This window comes from Eumetopias jubatus, unplaced genomic scaffold (assembly GCF_037043125.1).
Source record: "Eumetopias jubatus isolate StellerSeaLion01/CBP00866 unplaced genomic scaffold, mEumJub1_p1.0 scaffold_14, whole genome shotgun sequence".
Classification (NCBI taxonomy): Eukaryota; Metazoa; Chordata; class Mammalia; order Carnivora; family Otariidae; genus Eumetopias; species Eumetopias jubatus.
The window spans coordinates 66,548,511-66,569,749 of NW_028274820.1; the positions used below are offsets into that span (position 1 = coordinate 66,548,511).

General features: G+C 35.7%; 1 protein-coding gene across 1 annotated transcript in view; it reads right to left on the reverse strand.

The window, feature by feature from the left end:
- The window catches only part of DPY19L2 (dpy-19 like 2), a 96,700-nt gene that overhangs the window by 25,790 nt on the left and 49,671 nt on the right, over positions 1-21,239 (reverse strand). The window contains exons 12-16 of the mRNA XM_028093899.2: positions 20,773-20,832; positions 15,338-15,418; positions 13,071-13,172; positions 11,665-11,736; positions 8,548-8,594 (exon numbers count right to left, since the gene is read on the reverse strand). Coding sequence (XP_027949700.2) covers positions 8,548-8,594; positions 11,665-11,736; positions 13,071-13,172; positions 15,338-15,418; positions 20,773-20,832 — 362 coding nt within the window. The remainder of the gene's footprint in view (positions 1-8,547; positions 8,595-11,664; positions 11,737-13,070; positions 13,173-15,337; positions 15,419-20,772; positions 20,833-21,239) is intronic.

Genomic DNA, 21,239 nt, shown 5'->3' on the forward strand with positions numbered 1-21,239 from the left:
GGAGAAGTGAATCTGAGGCGATATTCGGGAGGATAGACGGCGGGGGAGGGGCCTCCGCCGGCCGCTTCTGGCAAGTGCTAGATCCGCGGAGCACAAAATCGGACCTTTTAGAAGTTGGCTCGGCGGAGGGACGTCGCTGCAGTGGCTAAGCGGGGGGTGGAATCCTCCCGGGACAGTGTGGTCTCAGGACCCTTGGGGTCACAGAGAGACCGGGGGTGCCTGAGTGCGCCAGAGCTCCCAGGTATCAGAGCAGGGAAGCCGGCTGCAGATACGGAGCAGAGTCGCGGGCTCTCAGCTCGGGGTTGCCATAAACTGTGATCTGCGGCCCAGTCGGGGCACGGCTCCCCCAGCAGGGACCCAACAAGCAGCAGATCCGGGGAGACTCCCCTTCCTTCCCGGGGAGGAGCGGTGCGGGAACGCACTGCAGGGATCTGCTGGGTTTGGAGACTCCGCGCGGGGTCGGGTGCCAGAGATAGCAATGCTCGATCACAGGCCGGGTGAGCATGGAGTGCGGCCCGAGACCGGGGACACGGAAGTGACTGCTTTTCTCTGGGGGCACACTGAGGAGCAGGGCCCCGAGTTCTCAGCTCCTCCGAGTGGAGATTGGGAGGCCACCATTTCTGCCCTGGTCCTCCAAAGCTGTACCGAGAGCTTGCAGGGAACAAAAGCTCCTGAGAGCAAACCGGAGCAGCTTCCTTAGCCCGGACCGACAAGGGCGGGGCAATTCCGCCTCCGGCAAAGACATTTGGAAACCACAGCAACAGGCCCTTCCCCCAGAAGATCAACACAAACAGCCAGCAAGCCAAGACCAAGTTGATCGATCAAGGAGAATAGGAGAACTCCGGCGCTAGGGGAATACTGCACATAGATTCACGGCTTTTTTTTTTTTTTTTTTTACCATGATTCATTATTTCATCAAAGTTAATTTTTGTTGACTGTTTTTTTATTTTTCTTTTTCCCTTTTTCAACCAACATCTTATAAATCCCTTTCTAAAAAAAAAAAAAACATTTTTTATTTTTCATTTTTAGAGTCATATTTTATCCCTTCATAGTAGTTACCCTTATTTTTGGCATATATATATAAGTTGTTCTCTCTTTAAAATTTTGAGGTACAGTTTCTTCTAACAGATCAAAATATACCCTAAATCACTAGTGTATGGCTTTGTTCTAGTCTCCTGCCTGATCACATTCTCTCCCTTTTTCCTTTTTTTTTTTTCTTAAATCTTCTTTTTTCAAACAACTTATCTTACCAAGTCCTTTTATAAAATCTTTTATAATTTTCATCTTTACAGTCATCTTCCATCCCTTCATTGTATCAACCCTTTTGTACATATATGTCTTTCTTCCTTTAAAATTTTAGGAGGCACTTTTTTCTAACAGACCAAAATACGCCCAAAATCTAGTGTGTGGCACTGATCTATGCACTAGCCTGATCATATTTGATCATATTCTGCCTTTTTTGTATTGTTTTGTTTTTGTTGTTATCTTTTTTTTTTCTTTTTCTCTTTCTTTTTTCGTTCTTTCCCTTTCTTTTCCCCTGGTTTCAGGTCTTTTCTGATTTGTATACAGTATATTTGCTGGGGACGTTGTAAACCTGTTAGCATTTTGTTCTCTCATTCATCTATTCTCCTCTGGACAAAATGACAAGACGAAAGAAATCACCTCAGCAAAAAGAACAAGAGGTAGTACCGTCAGCCAGGGACCTACTCAATACGGACATTAGTACGATGTCGGACCTAGAGTTCAGAATCATGACTTTAAAGATACTAGCTGGGCTTGAAAAAAGCGTGGAAGTTATTAGAGAAACCCTTTCTGGAGAAATAAAAGAACTAAAATCTAACCAAATCGAAATCAAAAAGGCTATTGATGAGGTGCAATCAAAAATGGGGGCACTAAATGCTAGGATAAATGAGGCAGAAGAGAGAATCAGCGATATAGAAGACCAAATGATGGAAAATAAAGAGGCTGAGAAAAAGAGAGAGAAACAACTACAGGATCACGAGGGCAGAATTCGAGAGATAAGTGATATGATAACACGAAACAACATTAGAATAATTGGGATCCCAGAAGAAGAAGAGAGAGAGAGGGGCAGAAGGTATATTGGAGCAAATTATAGCAGAGAACTTCCCTAATGTGAGGAAGGAAACAGGCATTAAAATCCAGGAGGCACAGAGAACCCCTCTCAAAATCAATAATAATAGGTCAACACCCTGACATCTAATAGTAAAACTTACGAGTCTCAGAGACAAAGAGAAAATCCTGAAAGCAGCTCGGGAGAAGAGATATGTAACCTACAATGGTAGAAACATTAGGTTGGCAACAGACCTATCCACAGAGACCTGGCAGGCCAGAAAGGACTGGCAAGATATCTTCAGAGCACTAAACGAGAAAAATATGCAGCCAAGATTACTATATCCAGCTAGGCTATCATTGAAAATAGAAGGAGAGATAAAAAGCTCCAGGACAAACAAAAACTAAAGGAATTTGCAAACACGAAACCAGCCCTCCAAGAAATATTGAGAGGGGTCCTCTAAGCAAAGAGAGAACCTAAAAGCAGCAAAGAGCAGAAACGAACACAGACAACAGACAGTTAACAGTCACCTTACAGGTAATACAATGGCACTAAATTCATACCTTTCAATAGTTACCCTGAATGTAAATGGGCTAAATGCCCCAATCAAAAGACACAGGCTATCAGATTGGATTAAAAAGAAGACCCATCCATATGCTGTCTGCAAGAGACTCATTTTAGACCCAAAGACACCCCCACATTGAAAGTGAGGGGGTGGAAAACCATTTACCATGCTAATGGACACCAAAAGAAAGCTGGGGTGGCAATCCTTATATCAGACAAACTAGATTTTAAAACAAAGACTGTAATAAGAGATGAGGAAGGACACTATATCCTACTTAAAGGGTCTATCCAACAAGAAGATCTAACAATTGTAAATATCTATGCCCCGAACATGGGAGCAGCCAATTATATAAGGCAATTAATAACAAAAGCAAAGAAACACATTGACAACAATACAATAATAGTGGGGGACTTTAACACCCCTCTGACTGAAATGGACAGATCATCTAAGCAAAAGATCAACAAGGAAATAAAGACTTTAAATGACACACTGGACCAAATGGACTTCACAGACATATTCAGAACATTCCATCCCAAAGCAAAGGAATACACATTCTTCTCTAGTGCCCATGGAACATTCTCCAGAATTGATCACATCCTAGGTCACAAATCAGGTCTCAATCGGTACCAAAAGATTGGGATCATTCCCTGCATATTTTCAGACCACAATGCTTTGAAACTAGAACTCAACCACAAGAGGAAAGTCGGAAAGAACTCAAATACATGGAGGCTAAAGAGCATCCTACTAAAGAATGAATGGGTCAACCAAGAAATTAAAGAAGAATTAAAAAAATTCATGGAAACCAAAGAAAATGAAAACACAACTGTTCAAAATCTTTGGGATACAGCAAAGGCAGTCCCAAGAGGAAAGTATATAGCAATACAAGCCTTTCTCAAGAAACAAGAAAGGTCTCAAATACACAACCTAACCCTACACCTAAAGGAGCTGGAGAAAGAACAGCAAAGAAAGCCTAAACCCAGCAGGAGAAGAGAAATCATAAAGATCAGAGCAGAAATCAATGAACTAGAAACCAAAAGAACAGTAGAACAGATCAACGAAACTAGGAGCTGGTTCTTTGAAAGAATTAACAAGATTGATAAACCCCTGGCCAGACTGATCAAAAAGAAAAGAGAAATGACCCAAATCAACAAAATCATGAATGAAAGAGGAGAGATCACAACCAACACCAAAGAAATACAAACAATTATGAGAACATATTATGAGCAACTCTATGCCAGCAAATTAGATAACCTGGAAGAAATGGGTGCATTCCTAGAGATGTATCAACTACCAAAATTGAACCAGGAAGAAATAGAAAACCTGAACAGACCTATAACCACTAAGGAAATTGAAACAGTCATCAAAAATCTCCCAAGAAACAAAAGCCCAGGGCCAGATGGCTTCCCAGGGGAATTCTATCAGACCTTTCAAGAAGAATTAATACCTATTCTCCTGAAACTGTTCCAAAAAATAGAAATGGAAGGGAAACTTCCAAACTCATTTTATGAGGCCAGCATTACCTTGATCCCCAAACCAGACAAAGACCCCATCAAAAAAGAGAATTACAGACCAATATCCTTGATGAACATGGATGCAAAAATTCTCACCAAAATACTAGCCAATAGGATCCAACAGTACATTAAAAGGATTATTCACCACGACCAAGTGGGATTTATCCCTGGGCGGCAAGGCTGGTTCAACATCCGCAAATCAATCAACGTGATACAATACATTAACAAAAGAAAGAACAAGAATCATATGATCCTCTCAATAGATGCAGAAAAAGCATTTGACAAAGTACAGCATCCTTTCTTGATCAAAACTCTTCAGAGTATAGGGATAGAGGGTACATACCTCAATATCATAAAAGCCATCTATGAAAAACCTACAGCGAATATCATTCTCAATGGGGAAAGGCTGAGAGCTTTTCCCCTAAGGTCAGGAACGCGGCAGGGATGTCCACTCTCACCACTGCTATTCAACATAGTATTAGAAGTCCTAGCCACAGCAATTAGACAACAAAAAGAAATCAAAGGCACCCAAATCGGCAAAGAGGAAGTCAAACTCTCACTCTTTGCAGATGATATGATACTGTATGTGGAAAACCCAAAAGACTCCACCCCAAAACTGCTAGAACTCATACAGGAATTCAGTAAAGTAGCAGGATATAAAATCAATGCACAGAAATCAGTGGCATTCCTATACACCAACAACAAGACAGAAGAGAGACAAATCAAGGAGTCGATCCCATTTACAATTGCACCCAAAACCATTAGATACCTAGGAATAAATCTAACCAAAGAGGCAAAGGATCTGTACTCAGAAAACTATAAAATACTCATGAAAGAAATTGAAGAAGACACAAAGAAATGGAAAAACGTTCCATGCTCATGGATTGGGAGAATCAACATTGTGAAGATGTCAATGCTACCTAGAGCAATCTACACATTCAATGCAATCCCCATCAAAATACCATCCACTTTTTTCAAAGAAATGGAACAAATAATCCTAAAATTTGTATGGAACCAGAAGAGACCCCGAATAGCCAGAGGAATACTGAAAAAGAAAAGCAAAGCTGGCGGCATCACAATTCCGGACTTCCAGCTCTATTACAAAGCTGTCATCATCAAGACAGTATGGTACTGGCACAAAAACAGACACATAGATCAATGGAACAGAATCGAGAGCCCAGAAATGGGCCCTCAACTCTATGGTCAACTCATCTTTGACAAAGCAGGAAAGAATGTCCAATGGAAAAGAGACAGTCTCTTCAACAAATGGTGTTGGGAAAATTGGACAGCCACATGCAGAAGAATGAAACTGGACCATTTCCTTACACCACACACAAAAATAGACTCCAAATGGTTGAGAGACCTAAACGTGAGACAGGAGTCCATCCAAATCCTAAAGGAGAACACAGGTAGCAACCTTTTCGACCTTAGCCGCAGCAACTTCTTCCTAGAAACATCACCAAAGGCACGGGAAGCCAGGGCAAAAATGAACTATTGGGATTTCATCAAGATAAAAAGCTTTTGCACAGCAAAAGAAACAGTCCACAAAACCAAAAGACAACCGACAGAATGGGAGAAAATATTTGCAAATGACATATCAGATAAAGGGCTAGTATCCAAAATCTATAAAGAACTTATCAAACTCAACACCCAAAGAACAAATAATCCAATCAAGAAATGGGCAGAAGACATGAACAGACATTTCTCCAAAGAAGACATCCAAATGGCCAACAGGCACATGAAAAAGTGCTCAACATCGCTCGGCATCAGGGAAATCCAAATCAAAACCTCAATGAGATAACACCTCACACCAGTCAGAATGGCTAAAATTAACAAATCAGGGAACGACAGATGTTGGCGGGGATGTGGAGAAAGGGGAACCCTCCTACACTGTTGGTGGGAATGCAAGCTGGTGCAACCCCTCTGGAAAACAGTATGGAGGTTCCTCAAACAGTTGAAATTAGAGCTACCGTTCGATCCAGCAATTGCACTACTGGGTATTTACCACAAAGATACAAATGTAGGGACCCGAAGGGGTACGTGTACCCCAATGTTTATAGCAGCAATGTCCACCATAGCCAAACTGTGGAAAGAGCCAAGATGCCCATCGACAGATGAATGGATAAAGAAGATGTGGTATATATACACAATGGAATATTATGCAGCCATCAAAAGGAAGGAGATCTTGCCATTTGCAACGACGTGGATGGAACTGGAGGGTGTTATGCTGTGCGAAATAAGTCAATCAGAGAAAGACATGTATCACATGACCTCACTGATATGAGGAATTCTTAATCTCAGGAAAGAAACTGAGTGTTACTGGAGTGGTTGGGGGTGGGAGGGATGGGGTGGCTGGGTGATAGACATTGGGGAGGGTATGTGCTATGGTGAGCGCTGTGAATTGTGCAAGACTGTTGAATCACAGATCTGTACTTCTGAAACAAATAACGCAACATATTTTAAGAAGAAAGAAAAAGAAGAAGATAACAGGAGAGGAAGAAAAGGGGAGTATGTCAGAGGGGGAGACGAACCATGAGAGATGATGGACTCTGAAAAACAAACTGAGGGTTCTAGAGGGGAGGGGGGTAGGGGGATGGGTTAGCCTGGTGATGGGTATTGAGGAGGGCACGTTCTGCATGGAGCGCTGGGTGTTATGAACAAACAATGAATCATGGAACACTGCACCAAAAACTAATGATGTAATATATGGTGATTAACATAACAATAAAAAAAATAAAAAAAAAAGACTGATAAAATGAGTTCCTTTTTTTTAATCTGTCAGAAAGAAAATGTTAAAAGTTTGATAATACTGGTGTTCACAAACTCAGCATAAGTTCTCAGTATTTATCAAATTATAAATATTCATATTATGACCTAGCAGTCCCATTTCAAATATTTTGAACATTAAAATAAGTATGCAAAGAAATATGTACAGATATGTTCATTACTCTTAGCACTGGCTGTTATGACAAAAAGATAAATATAATCTTAACACCCATTGCTGTGGGAATGGCTAAGTACTTGGTAATCACTCATTATGATGAACAATAAAATGTGGAGACCACTACAAAGTATGAGGAAGATCTAGGCAGACACCCAAGATACGCTATTAAATAAGAATAAAAAGTTACATAATAATACTGATTCTATTTTTTTATAAAAATATTGTGTTTTTGGAAATGTTTTCTAGAATGATACATACAAACCATTTACAATCAGCACCAGTGAGGAGTAGATCTAAGGGACAGAAACACTCCCTCTTTTCTTGAAATATTATTTCATCTGTATGCATTACTATATGCATGTATTATTTTGTAATTTAAAAAACTGCTCTACACACACACACACACACAAGGCTATCACTTTTAGGAATGTAATCACCTCCTTATTTTGAGCTAAATATCTTCCACCCTTTGGTCCCCTTGAGTCTGTCCTCTTCTACACTGTACCCTCTCAAATATTTGAAGACAGCTGTCATGTACTTCTCAATCTTCTATTATTCAGTTAAATATCCCAGGTGCCTTCGTGCATTCCTTATGTGAATAGTTCTCAGAGCTCTAAAACACTCTTTTTACAATGTCAAGGCATTTTCCTCTGGGCTCCATCTGACCAGAACAAAGTAGAGTGGGTCTATTAAGCCCTTTGATTTGGATTTCAACAAATAAGATTTAACCATTTCAACCATAAAGTTCTATTAAGTCCTTCTGACAACCATATGAAACTGTTTACTGAAAATACAAGCATGGAGTACGGGGCTCATGGAATCTCTCTGTACTATCTTCACAATTATTCTGTAAATCTGAAACTGTCCTAAAAAATAAACTTCATTAATACATCAAATTTAATCATATATCTACAAGTATAAAATGTAATTTAAGATTTTCCTCATAAGGAAGTTTTCTTCACAATCTCTCAAGTCCTGTAGCAATGTGTGATTTATGTTTTTCTCACATAATTTGTGCCAGTGAAGTTAGTGACTTCACTTAAACCACCAAAAAATGTGATACAGCAAATGGTTTTAACAAAAATGGCAGAAAAACTGTATCATGAATACACAGAAAAATTTTATTTTCTTTGAAATTTGAAAAAAGGAATTGCCAAAGCAAAACTTTAGCTTACTTCTGTTTATGGACTTTAAATTCTAGTCATATATTAAAATTAAACTAAATTCACTTGAACTTTGAGTTAAGTCAAATAGAAATATCTCCAAAACAAGTCCAAAAACATAAAAGAGATATCTAAGAATAATACATTCTTTTTTTTTTAAAGAGAACACCTAAGATTGGTTCATGTCTCCTTTCTTAATCAAAATGCTGGTTTAATATACATTCATTTGCTATTACAGTAGTTATTTAATAACTGAATACAGTATGATTTAAAAACAATTATGATATAATTACCTTAGATAAGTGTTTGCAGATAAGACACATAAAATATCACGATAAACCTGTGAATAGAATAAATTAAGCTTTTCTAAGGAATTATGTGACATTTAACATGCTCTGATTCATTAACATAAACACCCTCACTAGAAAGAAATGTTTTTATTGTTTTTTTTTAAGTTTATGGATTCTTTTTTTTAAAGATTTTATTTATTTATTTGAGAGAGAGAGAATGAGAGATAGAGAGCACGAGAGGGAAGAGGTTCAGAGGGAGAAGCAGATTCCCTGCTCAGCAGGGAGCCCGATGTGGGACTCGATCCCGGGACTCCAGGATCATGACCTGAGCCGAAGGCAGTTGCTTAACCAACTGAGCCACCCAGGCGCCCAGAAATGTTTTTATTGTTAAAGTGAGTCCTCAGTAACAGTTTAATCCCATCTCTGCCTCAGGCAAATATTTTCTTGAAGTTCTAAATTCCTCTTTTATTAAAAAAAAAAAAAGAAAAAGAAAAAAAAGAAAGAAAGAAAGAAAGAAAGAAAGAAAGAAAGAGAAAGAGAAAGAAAGAAAAAAGAAAGAAAGAAAGAAAGAAAGAAAAAGAAAAGAAAGAAAAAGAAAGAAAAAGAAAGAAAGAAAGAAAGAAAGAAAGAAAGAAAGAAAGAAAGAAAGAAAGAAAGAAAGAAAGAAAGAAAAAGAAAGAAAGAAAGAGAAAGAAAAAAGAAAGAAAGAAAAGAAAGAAAGAAAAGGGTATTGGGGTAAATCTTTTTTTTGTATAATTTTTTTTATTTTGTTATGTTAATCACCATATATTATATTATTAGTTTTTGATGTAGTGTTCCATGATTCATTGTTTGCATATAATACCAGTGCTCCATTCAATATGTGCCCTCTTTAATCTTTAAGGTCCATTTCAATTCTAAAATTCTAAGCTCTTACATGTGGGCAACTCCTTATTAGAGTTGAAGTTTATATTTTACTGGGAGGGAAGTGGGCTGAAAGTGGGGAATTGGTTTCCACCAAGGAGGCAGCTTCTTCCATGTACTTTCAGAGACTATTTTATCTTAACCTTCCAAGCAAAGTAGTAATCTCTCTCTCCTTCCCCCCCCAACTCTCCCGCGCCCCACCCACCCCCTCCTCCCACCCACGCCATTTATATTCCTGCTTCACTGAAGTTTCTGATTATTATAAAATTAGCTCTGGCATATCTTCTTCTCTGATTTATCTCAGCCAGAAATAACCCCTACAGAAGGCCAAAGAGCACTTACCACAATGTACCACATGATGGTGAGAGAGGGACAAAGGGAGGAGTGAAGGGGAATGTGGGGGCTTAACTGGGCCAAAGAGTCTTTACCTTCAATCCTAGGCAACTTGAAGGTACAGTAAAACATTTACAGCGAACTTCAAGTTTTATACTGTGCACAATATGTGGTTTATAACTTAGAGATAAACAATGAAAAATACATAGTGAAACTTGAATTTTAAAATGAAATCTAAGTTTAGAATTTTTAATTTCTCAAAAAAAAGAATTTTTAATTTCTCTCATTCATTCAAGAGCATTTTTTATGGATGATGTTTCAAGTGACACACATGAGATTCTGATCACTTAGGCAAGCAAAAAGCCTATTTAGGGGTTCAGTTAATAGAATATATGCACTTATAGGAGTTTAAGATTCAGTAATTTCACAGAAAAATCATTCAATATGCTTTTCTTCTTTCTTCCCAGAAGCGATTTCACACAAGTGAAAAAGTAAATGAACATCAGAAGTATTCTTGAGGTAAAAAAAAAATAAGCCACAATGGGACAAAGAAGAGAAGGGGTTTATATAGAGACGGAAAGGTGTTAAGCTTTAATAGCTGCAGGGATGGGGACATGTCTGTGTGCACACATGTGTGTACACAGGCAGCAAATGCACAAAAATGCCTGTTAATGCATACGCATGGTTTGAGCTGTGGTGTGTTTGGGGGCTAGTACTATGTTTATGAGTCGTGGATCTTAATTAAAAAAAAATAGTAATAGTAGATCTAGCTATCATCTTCTCCCATGTTCACTATCTCCCCACTGAAGAGTTAATTCCTGCATTAGCTCCTCTAAGTGGAGCCTTAAAGAATAGCACCTTTTGTCATGATAGAACAGAAAGAGGCTAGTGGAGAGCTAGGTGGAGCCTAGGGGACACTGGGTGTAGTTGACCCATTCCTTCTTACTACCTCTATCCTCTTTCCAAGTGGTCCCTAGGGAACTGGATCAAGGGGAAAACCACAGAGATGTAGAGGCAGATGCCTTCCTCACTCATAAATTTTTCACATTTTATGTGCAAACACAGGAATGAGAAATGTGGGAGCTGGAACTGTACAGAGAAGATATGCAACTTGACTTTAAATAAAGAAAACTAGTTTCAACAGGATCACACCTGGTAGAGTAGTAGAGAAATGTTATTGTTATCTACTTGAAGGTATAAAATAAATACATACTGACTTAAACAATATAAAGATGGTTCAAAAATGCTAAAAACTAAGACCCAGTTTCTTTAGCTAGGCTTTCAGATACACCACTCCCAGACCAAGAAAACCTGCCAGAGGTATTTTAGAACGTTATTCTTTCTCTCATAATAATGCTTTCTTTCATTGAGAAAATAGTGAATATACAGACAATGTTTTAAAGAATATCTATACAGATTTCTCCTGTGCATGTCTTAAAATGGATCAAGACTTCCTCGAATGTCCTTTATATTTAGAAGATACCAAACTGTTGTTTTCCTTTCACAACACCTATGACAATTTTAATTCTTTAGTCGTTTGTCTGATTATTTGCTTAATTCCCCTGCACACCCACTGAGACTATAAGTTCCAAGATAGGAGCAGGCCTGTTTTATTTGCCCCAGTGGACTAACACTGTGAATGTAGTTCATGGTACATAGCGGGTAACTGATAAATTTCTTTGGAAAGAATAAAGAATATCCTTTCTGCTGAGGCTTTCTAAAAAACCCATGTAATACTAAATAAAGAGAGATCTGAATAAGAAATTTTTTTTAGGGGGTATGGGATCATCCTAAATATAAAATGGAATTCCGAGCTATTAGCATTAATCCACTTTAGTCCTTATCTTGAACCCAAAAGCAAATGATAAAATATTTTTAAAATACCTTTTTAAAGATAAAATAAGTAATCATCATAACAACTGGAAGCAATAATGTCTTCGTGTATCTCAATGGAGTCTGAAATAAAGCAAATTATTTCAATAGCCATTTATTATTAAATTTTACATTAAATGAGTAAAAATCTATGTCAAATTGACTATCACAATGAAATTTCTTAAAGGTAAAAATGTTTTTGTCATTAAGATTATATATATTTATCAACCTTCATCTTCTAATACAAGAATGAAAATTATAAAAAGTTATACACATGTACCAAAGATTTTAACAGTAAAAGCCATTAAACCAAAAATAAGCTATGTTTATTATTTTTTCCTTTCTTTTGGTTTTATCTTTCTGTTATTTACATAGTATTAATTCTTAAATTTTATGTTTACTGAACCCCAGACCCTACATTATCATTTCCTGGGCTGCAAAATTCCATTATTTTCCTTGGTGAAACTAGAAAAAACAAGGAAGAAACCCAGTCAATGTAATTACTGTAAATATGAGTAAGCAATAAAACGGCATCAGCAGCTAAATAATTCTCAAGACCCATTATTGTGGTTGGAGTGCTTTAGCATGTCACTAAATTAAGTACTTCTGAAGGCAGGAACAGAGACATTTTCCTCTTTGTAGCCAGTCCTACAGCAAACTGCCTCACAGATAAATAAATAGTAGTCATAATAGTTTTTGAGTGAACGTATGACTGGTTGGATAGATAAGAGAATAACATATGCTTAGTAGTAGTATACCTTTCTTGGCAACATCTTGTTAAAATTTTTTACAACATTTGGAGTGTTAAGTGAAATAAAACTAAAGTTTCTGAAAACCAAAACAAGAATTTGGATTTATTTTTCCTGAGCAGTCCCATACCTCTAAGTGACCTAGATTATTAAAAGTAATTGAACTGTATGGGGCACCTGGGTGGTTCAGTTAGTTAAGCGTCTGCCTTCAGCTCCAGTCATGATCCCAGAGTCCTGGGATCAAGCCCCACATGGGCTCCACGCTCAGTGAGAGTCTGTTTCTCCCTCTCCCTCTGACCTGCCCCCTGCACATGCTCTGGCTCGCTCTGTTCTCTCAAATGAATAAATTAAAAAATCTTTTAAAAAAAATAAAAGTAATTGAATTGTAATAACAGTAATTCACTGTGGATCAAATAGTATTTTCAGCACTGTTCCTGGATTATCTCATTTAATCATCATCAATAACTCTTTAAGATAGAGGTCACTGTTTATTGATTTTACACATAAAAAAACAGGTGAGGAATGCTGTATGACTAATAAAAGTTATAGTAAAAAAATGATAAAGTTGGGGGTCTCTGAACAAAAATTGTGAGTTTCAGATTAAAAGGAAAACTCAAGAGCAAAAAACCATCATACCTGTAGAGAACGAAAAAAAAAAAATATTCATACCGCTTTTTCCATGAAGTCAAATTCAGGAGCACAGGTGTAAATTAAGGTATCAAAATCTGTATACCTTAGGATTCTGGCTGCTATAAGGTCACTCAGGCGAATCTGGGAAGACAATAAAGTAAAACAAATTAAAATTACACTAAGAATTATGGTTAATAATAATTGGTTATATTAGTAAAGTCTACAAAGGAGATAATCCAAGGTACATAAATGCCCCTCAAAGAAAATTTAAAGAAAAATCAGTGAGCTATACATTGCTATTCACTGAATTATGAAGAAAACTGAAAACAAAGAGAAATATCAAAAGAAAAGAAGAAAGAGGTCAGAAAAAATAAAGATGATAATATAAAGAGTGAGCTAAAATCAACACTCACTGGGCAGAAACCACCATGCAGTTAATCATGAGATTTTATAATCATCATTTATTAAGAAGGAAATAGTCTCATGTTAACCCTTTCACTACACATTGCAAATCATGAATAAATTTTCTATATGTTGTCATTTTCACAAAGCCTCATACACAGATTCCAATTTTTGTTGCTTGTTGAATTTTTCAGACATACATTCAAGCCATTAAACATAAGAGCTACTCATCATAAGAATTACAACTACGCACACTACTTTGGTTTAGTTACTTGATCTCCAAGGCCTTTGAAATAAGTAGCACCAACAAAACTCAATGTAGAACACTTATTTTCTACTGAATATTTACTACCTAATGTCAGTGAGATAGTTATTTTTCCACTGCATTCTCAGAAGGCCAAAAAAAGAAAATATTTGGTATGTAAACCTTAATTCAAATTATTTTGCAGGAACAAAAATTATTTTATATCAAACCTAACAACTGCCTGTGGTTTTCATTTATTTACGGTTCCCCTTATCTACCAGTAGCAAGGATAATTTAGACTTTATTTTTCTAATTTGGACGAGGCCTGATGATTGATAATAATTTAACCAAACCACTTTCATTTCAAGTCTTTCTCATAACTGTTACATATAGGAAGTCACCTAAGAGTACATCAAAGGGATGTGTGTGTGTGTGTGTGTGTGTGTGTGTGTGTGTGTAAGATTTGTAATCAATTGGGTGACAATGTGAAGCAAGGCAGAAAAGAAAAGCACAGACCAAATTAACAGATAAATAAATGACTTAGAAGACTTCAATAAAGTTTACCGTAAAATGTACAGCCCCTACAGAATGCAAAGTTAAGAACAAAAAGGGAAAGAAAAAAGGAAAATGTGTCAGACATACCAGAGAACAGCAACAAATAAACCTAAGGAATCACCATGCAGAGCTAGCAATAAATGGTGAATAAATCCTTACATTTTGTAATTTTATTTAACCTCCACATGTATGTAAGCTCAATTCTCCTGGAGAGTGAAAGCACTTGACCTTTCAGAGAGTATCATAATCCCTTGTTAAAGGTGAAGAAATTTCAGCATTAGACAGGGTCCCAATTGGATAGTCCTACATGAAGTACATTTCAGAGTAGGTTATTGTATGATACATTCATGTGCACTTCTATCCAAACAGTAAGTGTCAAAAATCAAAAATAAATTCCTGCACTTTTTTCTGTTCCCCTGAACTGATTAGCTAAGTAGGGACTTCTGCTTAGACAAAGGCTATTCGGTAAGACATTGGCTTTAAAACAAACACACACCACACATGAGGGATAGGTCCATATATTTTCCAGAAGATGAAAAGATAGAGAACTTTTAACATCTCCCAATTCCCTTTTACAAGTTTTAAAAATATCAAGTCACATCTTAATTTTAGTCTGTAATTATACATATATAAAACTACATTGAGACTGTGAGTTTTATACTTCAAAGCTGAGCACAGCCTGCTTATATATTAACACTTGCAATAAATAAATAACTTATTATTTTAAACAAATATTTTTTAAGATTTTAAAGTAATTTACACACCCAACATGGGGCTTGAACCCACAACCCCAAAAAGAGTCGCACACTCTACTGACTGAGCCAACCAGATGCCCCTATTTGTATTTTAACTGAAATACAAACATAAAACTACTTAAGATATTATTAGTATTTTTCCTGGATGGCTAAGTCAGCATTCATTGACAGTTTTTTCTTAGGGGATTGAAAAGATCATTGAACTGCACAGTTTTATTATTGACTCAGCCAGTAATTACCCCTTAGGACTTTGAAGAAGGCAATTAATCTCTAAAAAATAGATGGTTTCAAAGTTTTCATCTAGCTACATATTTGCAGGAATTTTTATGCTTTAACTAGAAAGTACTTACATGATCTGAAACACCTAAGATTTTAGATGTCAGAAATTTCAAAATAATTGTTCCACACAACCAAGCACAAACTTGAATCAGCTAGAAAATAAAATTATAATATAAAAATTAAAAATTACCCAGTTAAAATATTCAATTATATCAACAAATGGTACAGGAAAATTTTAATCATGTAAAGAATATTAATGATGAAGTCTAAAAAAGGATATTCCTTTAGAAAATTTTGTTTAAAGGCAAAGAACTGAAAGAGATGACACTGTTATAAAATATATAACACTAGAGTTCTACAAATTTTAAAGGAATTTTTTAAAAGTTATTTCTTTTCAATTTCTGTGAAAAAAGGAGCTATATGCTTGTTTCCAAATATTATTTCCTAGCTGAAAAGTCCTTTTATCAAAAAGTATAATTAAATTATAAAAAATTCTTCTACCATTCTTTTGGAAATAAAATTATATAAATCCCTCTTCAAGAAAGGAAAATTGAAAACTTAAACTTTCATTTTTTTTTTTAAATCTCTTCCTCTGGTTCTTTTTCTTTTTTTTTTAAGATTTTTATTTATTTATTTGAGAGAGAGAGAATGAGAGAGAGAAAGCACGAGAGGGAAGAGGGTCAGAGGGAGAAGCAGACTCCCCGCTGAGCAGGGAGCCCGATGCGGGACTCGATCCCGGGACTCCAGGATCATGACCTGAGCCGAAGGCAGTCGCTTAACCAACTGAGCCACCCAGGCGCCCCTTAAACTTTCATTTTAAAGAGAGAAATAGAAACTAAAACTTACATGGGGGTTTCTGTTTGTCTTTTATTTCTTTTTTGGTTAACCTTGATTAGAAAGAACACAAATGTGGACTTCTAGATAACCTGAGGAAAATTATAGTGGCCTAAATCCAAATCTCTCCATACTTATCCAACAAGTAGAACAATGCAACCACAAATATAAAAAAACAGGTAACAGTACAAACTTCAAGTTACCTGTAAATAGAAAGAAACAACACATACAGCAAAGTTAAACCTCAAGTCCTGATCTAAGCCTTTGTAGAGAATGTGGGGAGTCTCAAAACCATGTGGAAGAGGGGAGAGGGAAATGAGGGGTCCCAAACTGAGCTGAAATAACTCTAGAAAAAGAAAGTCCACCTTATGTGTGAGAAGACTGGAGAATGGGCTATAGAGCAGGGACTTCAAGGGTTCAGTATAAAAAATTCTGATCCCCAAAAGGTATTACTTCTGGAAAGAGAGGAAGAGAAAAGAAAAAAGAGAGAAACTCTCTAGGAGAATGTGTGAAAAAGGAAATAAGAAAGAAAAATTAAGTATCCAGAAAAATAAATGAGGACCAAACAAAAAACAAACAATTACTACTTACTGTCACTGAAAGATGAATGAAGGAAATTATTATTAATTGATAAAACCACATCTTGTTACATTGACAAAAGAGGTTGCACCTGGATTAGAAAACATCTGCTCTAACCACAAAATAATTAGATGAAAGATGTCTATAATACCTACAATATACCTTCTATAAGTTAAAATAAATGAGTCAAACATTTCAGCTGATGATCTCTGCTCTAATGAATAAAAATCTCACAAAGCAGAAAAAACCTACAATGCAGAAGTAAAAGTTGAATTAAGTAAGCTCAAATAAGCATTCAGAGATTAAAAAACACCAAAAAAAATTTAAAACTAAGACCAGAAATGGACAAAACCAGAAAAAAGATTGAGAGTGCTTGTTAAATACAGAAAATAAATTAAAGAAAAGGAGAAAACCATTGAAAAATGAAGATAATCTCAAGGTAACTAAAGGAGAAGAAATTCAAATAAAAATTCAAAAGAGCACTGAAGACAGAAACAACAACAACAAAAACCCCAGAAGAATAAAAATGAGATTAAAGAAGGTAGTTAAAGAATCAGAGAAAGTGGTAGAAACAGAAGACAGGCAACATATTTATAATTAGAGTGCCTGAAAAAGAAAAACTACAATCCAAGAAAACTTCCTAGACATAAAAGACCTGAATTTACATTTGGAAAGGACTTACCATGTACTGAGGAAACTGACCAGTATGGTAAATTACCTCAAGACATAGCCTAGTAAAACTTAAAAATGAAGAAAAATTCCTTAACAATTCTAGGCACAAAGGCCACATAATTTAGAAGGGCAAGAGAATCTGGTTTGTATCATACATGTTAAAAGAAACATAAAAGCACATCAACGGTGTAGAAGAATTTTCAAGACACTCGAGAAAGTGGGAACCAGGAACTTTAGATCTAGCCCATCTGTCATTCAGGTATAAAGATTATAGAAAACCAGTTTCAAGCATGAAATAATTGAGGAAACAACCTTCCTGAATATAGAAAGAAAGTTAAAAATAAAAGAGAACCATGTAATGAAATATGTAGAGAAAGAGTAAATACAATAAAAATATACGTAACATTTATGACATTAATAAAAGTCTTTAAATTCTCACAAAGCAAGACCTGCCATGTGCTGTGCAGAGAAGAGGTATTGAAACAGATTCAAAAAGGTGACAAAGACAAGAGTGACCAAAGCAAATAAGGAGTCATAGTTTATAATCCTGTCATCACTAAGGTTCACACCAACAAACATTAGATATTAAACATATTTTGACATTAAGAGATACAATTCATGAAGAAAATATAGTAAGTATGAACATCTATGCACTGCAACCATCTTTATAAAGCAGAAGTTACTAGACATACAAGGAGAAATAGAAACACACTAATACCTAAAGACTTAAATATACTTTTTCAATACAAGATAGGTCAGTGGGCAAATAATACATATAGCTATAAAAGACCAGAACAGTTGAAAATAAATCTTGTTGATAAATTTATCAAAACATGTCCCATTAATAAAGGATACACTTTCATCTCAAGCAAACATAAAATACTCACCGAAAAAAAATGATCATTAGGTCAGAGAGAAAGCATCTAGGAGTTACATAAACTAAAAATATTACAAACAACCCTCTGTCATCATGAGGTAATAAAACTAGAAATGAATAACAAAGTCAGAAAACCAAAAAGCCCTTCCTCTTGGAAATTAGAAGCCCTAAAGTTTCTATTAAACAAGTCTTAAGTGAAAGAGAAACAAAGTTTTTTAAAATATGATAATGAAAAGTACATATTAGAAATGAAGAAAGTCATTTAAACAATGATCAGAAGAAAATCCATGGCCTTAAGAACTCATATCAATAAAAATGAGAGAAAAAATAAGTTAAAATTTGATTCAAACATCTAGCTACAGAGTAACAAAATAAACCGAGAGAAAACACATGAAAGGAAATACTCAAGAAGAGTTTATTATATTTACTTCTTTATGTAACCTTTATTTTGTTTTTTATTTCTTCCTAATGTTCTAAGATTTCTTCTGGTCATCTACCTTCTGCTCAAGAACTTCCATTAACTATTCTTTAAGGGTTGCTCTGCTAGCAACAAATTTTTTTAGTTTTCTTTCATCTGAGAATGTCTTTTATTTCCCCTACACTCCTAAAAGACACTTTCACTGGACGTGTAATTTGTGGTTGACAATTCTTTCAGCGTTTGACAAACGTGATGCAATCTTCTTCTGGCTCCACAGTTTCAGATGAGAAGGTTACCATAATCCAAATCAGTTTTGCCTTATAGGTAACACATTATTTCTCTCTGCCTGATTTTAAGATTTTTTTTTTGTTTTTAGTTTTCAGAAATTTATTTATGATGTGTCCTGGCATGGATTTTGTTGGGTTTATCCTACTTGGGATTCACTCAGTTTCTTGACTCTGTAGATTTATGTCTTTTACCAAATTTGGGAAGTCTTCAGCCATTACTTATTCAACATTTTTTCAGCCCCACTCTCTTTTACCTCTCCTTGTGGACTTTCAATGAGACAAATATTTAGATGTATGTGTGTATATGTATCTAAATGTATGGGTCTAGAAGCAAGGACACTGTGGTAGCAATGAGAACACTCAGCACTCAGATCTTTGGTTTCTAAATACCATACAGAGTAAGATACGCAATATAATTTTTATTCCACAGACATGAAAGAATTACTTGGATTAAAAAAGGTTTGGGGGAGGGGGTTATAAAAAAAAGTGTTAGTTCACAAAACATCTTTGCTTTTCCTTTCTTTTATGAAAAAAAAAGCCATAAAAAGGCAAAATATCCTTTGCATTGTCTAGATGACTAACATGATTTGTTTCTCCCTTTTGCACAAGACTGACAATATCAATTATATCAACTTCAAAATATAAATGTAAGTGGAACATTAATTATATCTCAACTTTTTTCTCCTTGGATTTTTGTTTCTTTGAAATTCTTGAGTTGAAAGCTTGATTTTTTACTCTTTCCAGTCTGAATTGTAAATACTTAAGACAATACTTAATACATCTTCTTAGTGCAGCTCTGACACAATTCCCTAAATGTCCATGGACACTGTTCTATTTGTTTCCATTTTTCAATAGTTTGTAATGGAAATTCTGACTTTCTTTTGAGTTCAGTTATTAAATGAAGATCTTTGAATTCTCCATTGATTTCTTGGTTTAATCTTTTAAAAATTGCCAATTTTTCTGAAGTAAATAGATCATGTATTAGAAGGGCATGTCATCTAATAATTCAAGTACCCAAATATCCCTATATTTTCATCATTAGGGATGGGAAAAAGCCTCCAGCAGTGAGTAACTGGCAACTCTGTCCATTTCCTTCTTTTGCATTCTGAATAGAAATCTACCTGATCTTACCATAACCTCTCAGTTTTACCCTATTAATATATCATATGTAATCACATAGCTCTTCAATATAGGTTTTATTTTTTAACAGGTATACATCTACATTAAAGACCAAGAGAAAAACAAGGAATGTCATCTATCCAATATTATGAGAATTAGTAATTGCAGTGCCTATCTAATAATATACTTATTTAACTTGGAAACAAAACACACAAATATAGAGGTAACATGGGCCATCCGTTTGCATATTTGGGAAGAAGTCAAATAGATTACGTAGTGGCTGAGATGAAATAAGGGGCTGGGAAACTGTAGGGAAATGGTACAGAGACAAAAATAATAGTCTAAAGTGGGAAGCAGAAGAACAGATAGATGACAGATGAAGAGAAAAGAAAAAGGGAAAGTGGGGTCAGGACTACAGACTGAGTTATTTTGAGGAGAAGGTTAGTAAATCCAAAGAGAGAAACTCAAAATTTAGAAAGCAAGGCAGTAAGGGTACAGCAAGATGAGAAGTAAAGAGAGTCATGAGCAGAGTGCTGAAATAAATGAACTCATTTCTTGGTAAGACTTGTAGATGTTGCTAAGGGCTATTTCTCACCCTATGTGAGTAGGTATTGATAAGATTTATTGACCATAAGTCATTCAATTTTTAAAGTATATTGTCTGTATTCAGTTTATAGAAATAAAGAGTTTGAAGAAATGGTTAAAAATGTTGAAACTTACCCAAAAGTTGAGTTCAGACACTCCCAATCTTTGAATTTTATTTCTCTTTAGAATTATCACCTAAAATGCACATGATATAAAATGAAACAATTAAATAAAATTGACATTTTATATGAATGATACACTTCAAAAATTACACTGTCACCCACTTCCATCTTGGCTGTAACCACCCATTTTCCTTCTTAATTGTTGATTTTTCAAAATTTGGACCTGGCAAATTTCCTTGTAGTGAGAGCTAAATGCTTTGTGTGCCAAAAAGTTGCTTCTAGAATCAAGTTAATTCCTCACTGAGTTACTTGGGACGTCTAGTGCAAGCCACTCCTCTGAGGGTGTGGATGGTATGTGGGAGGTGTGTGCATGCAAGGGTATATGTAAGTCACCCAGCAAAATCAGTGGTCTAAATTAACATGAAAACCCTTCCTCTCTGAATCCCTACATAAAATATTTAAAAATGTTTAAAATATGTC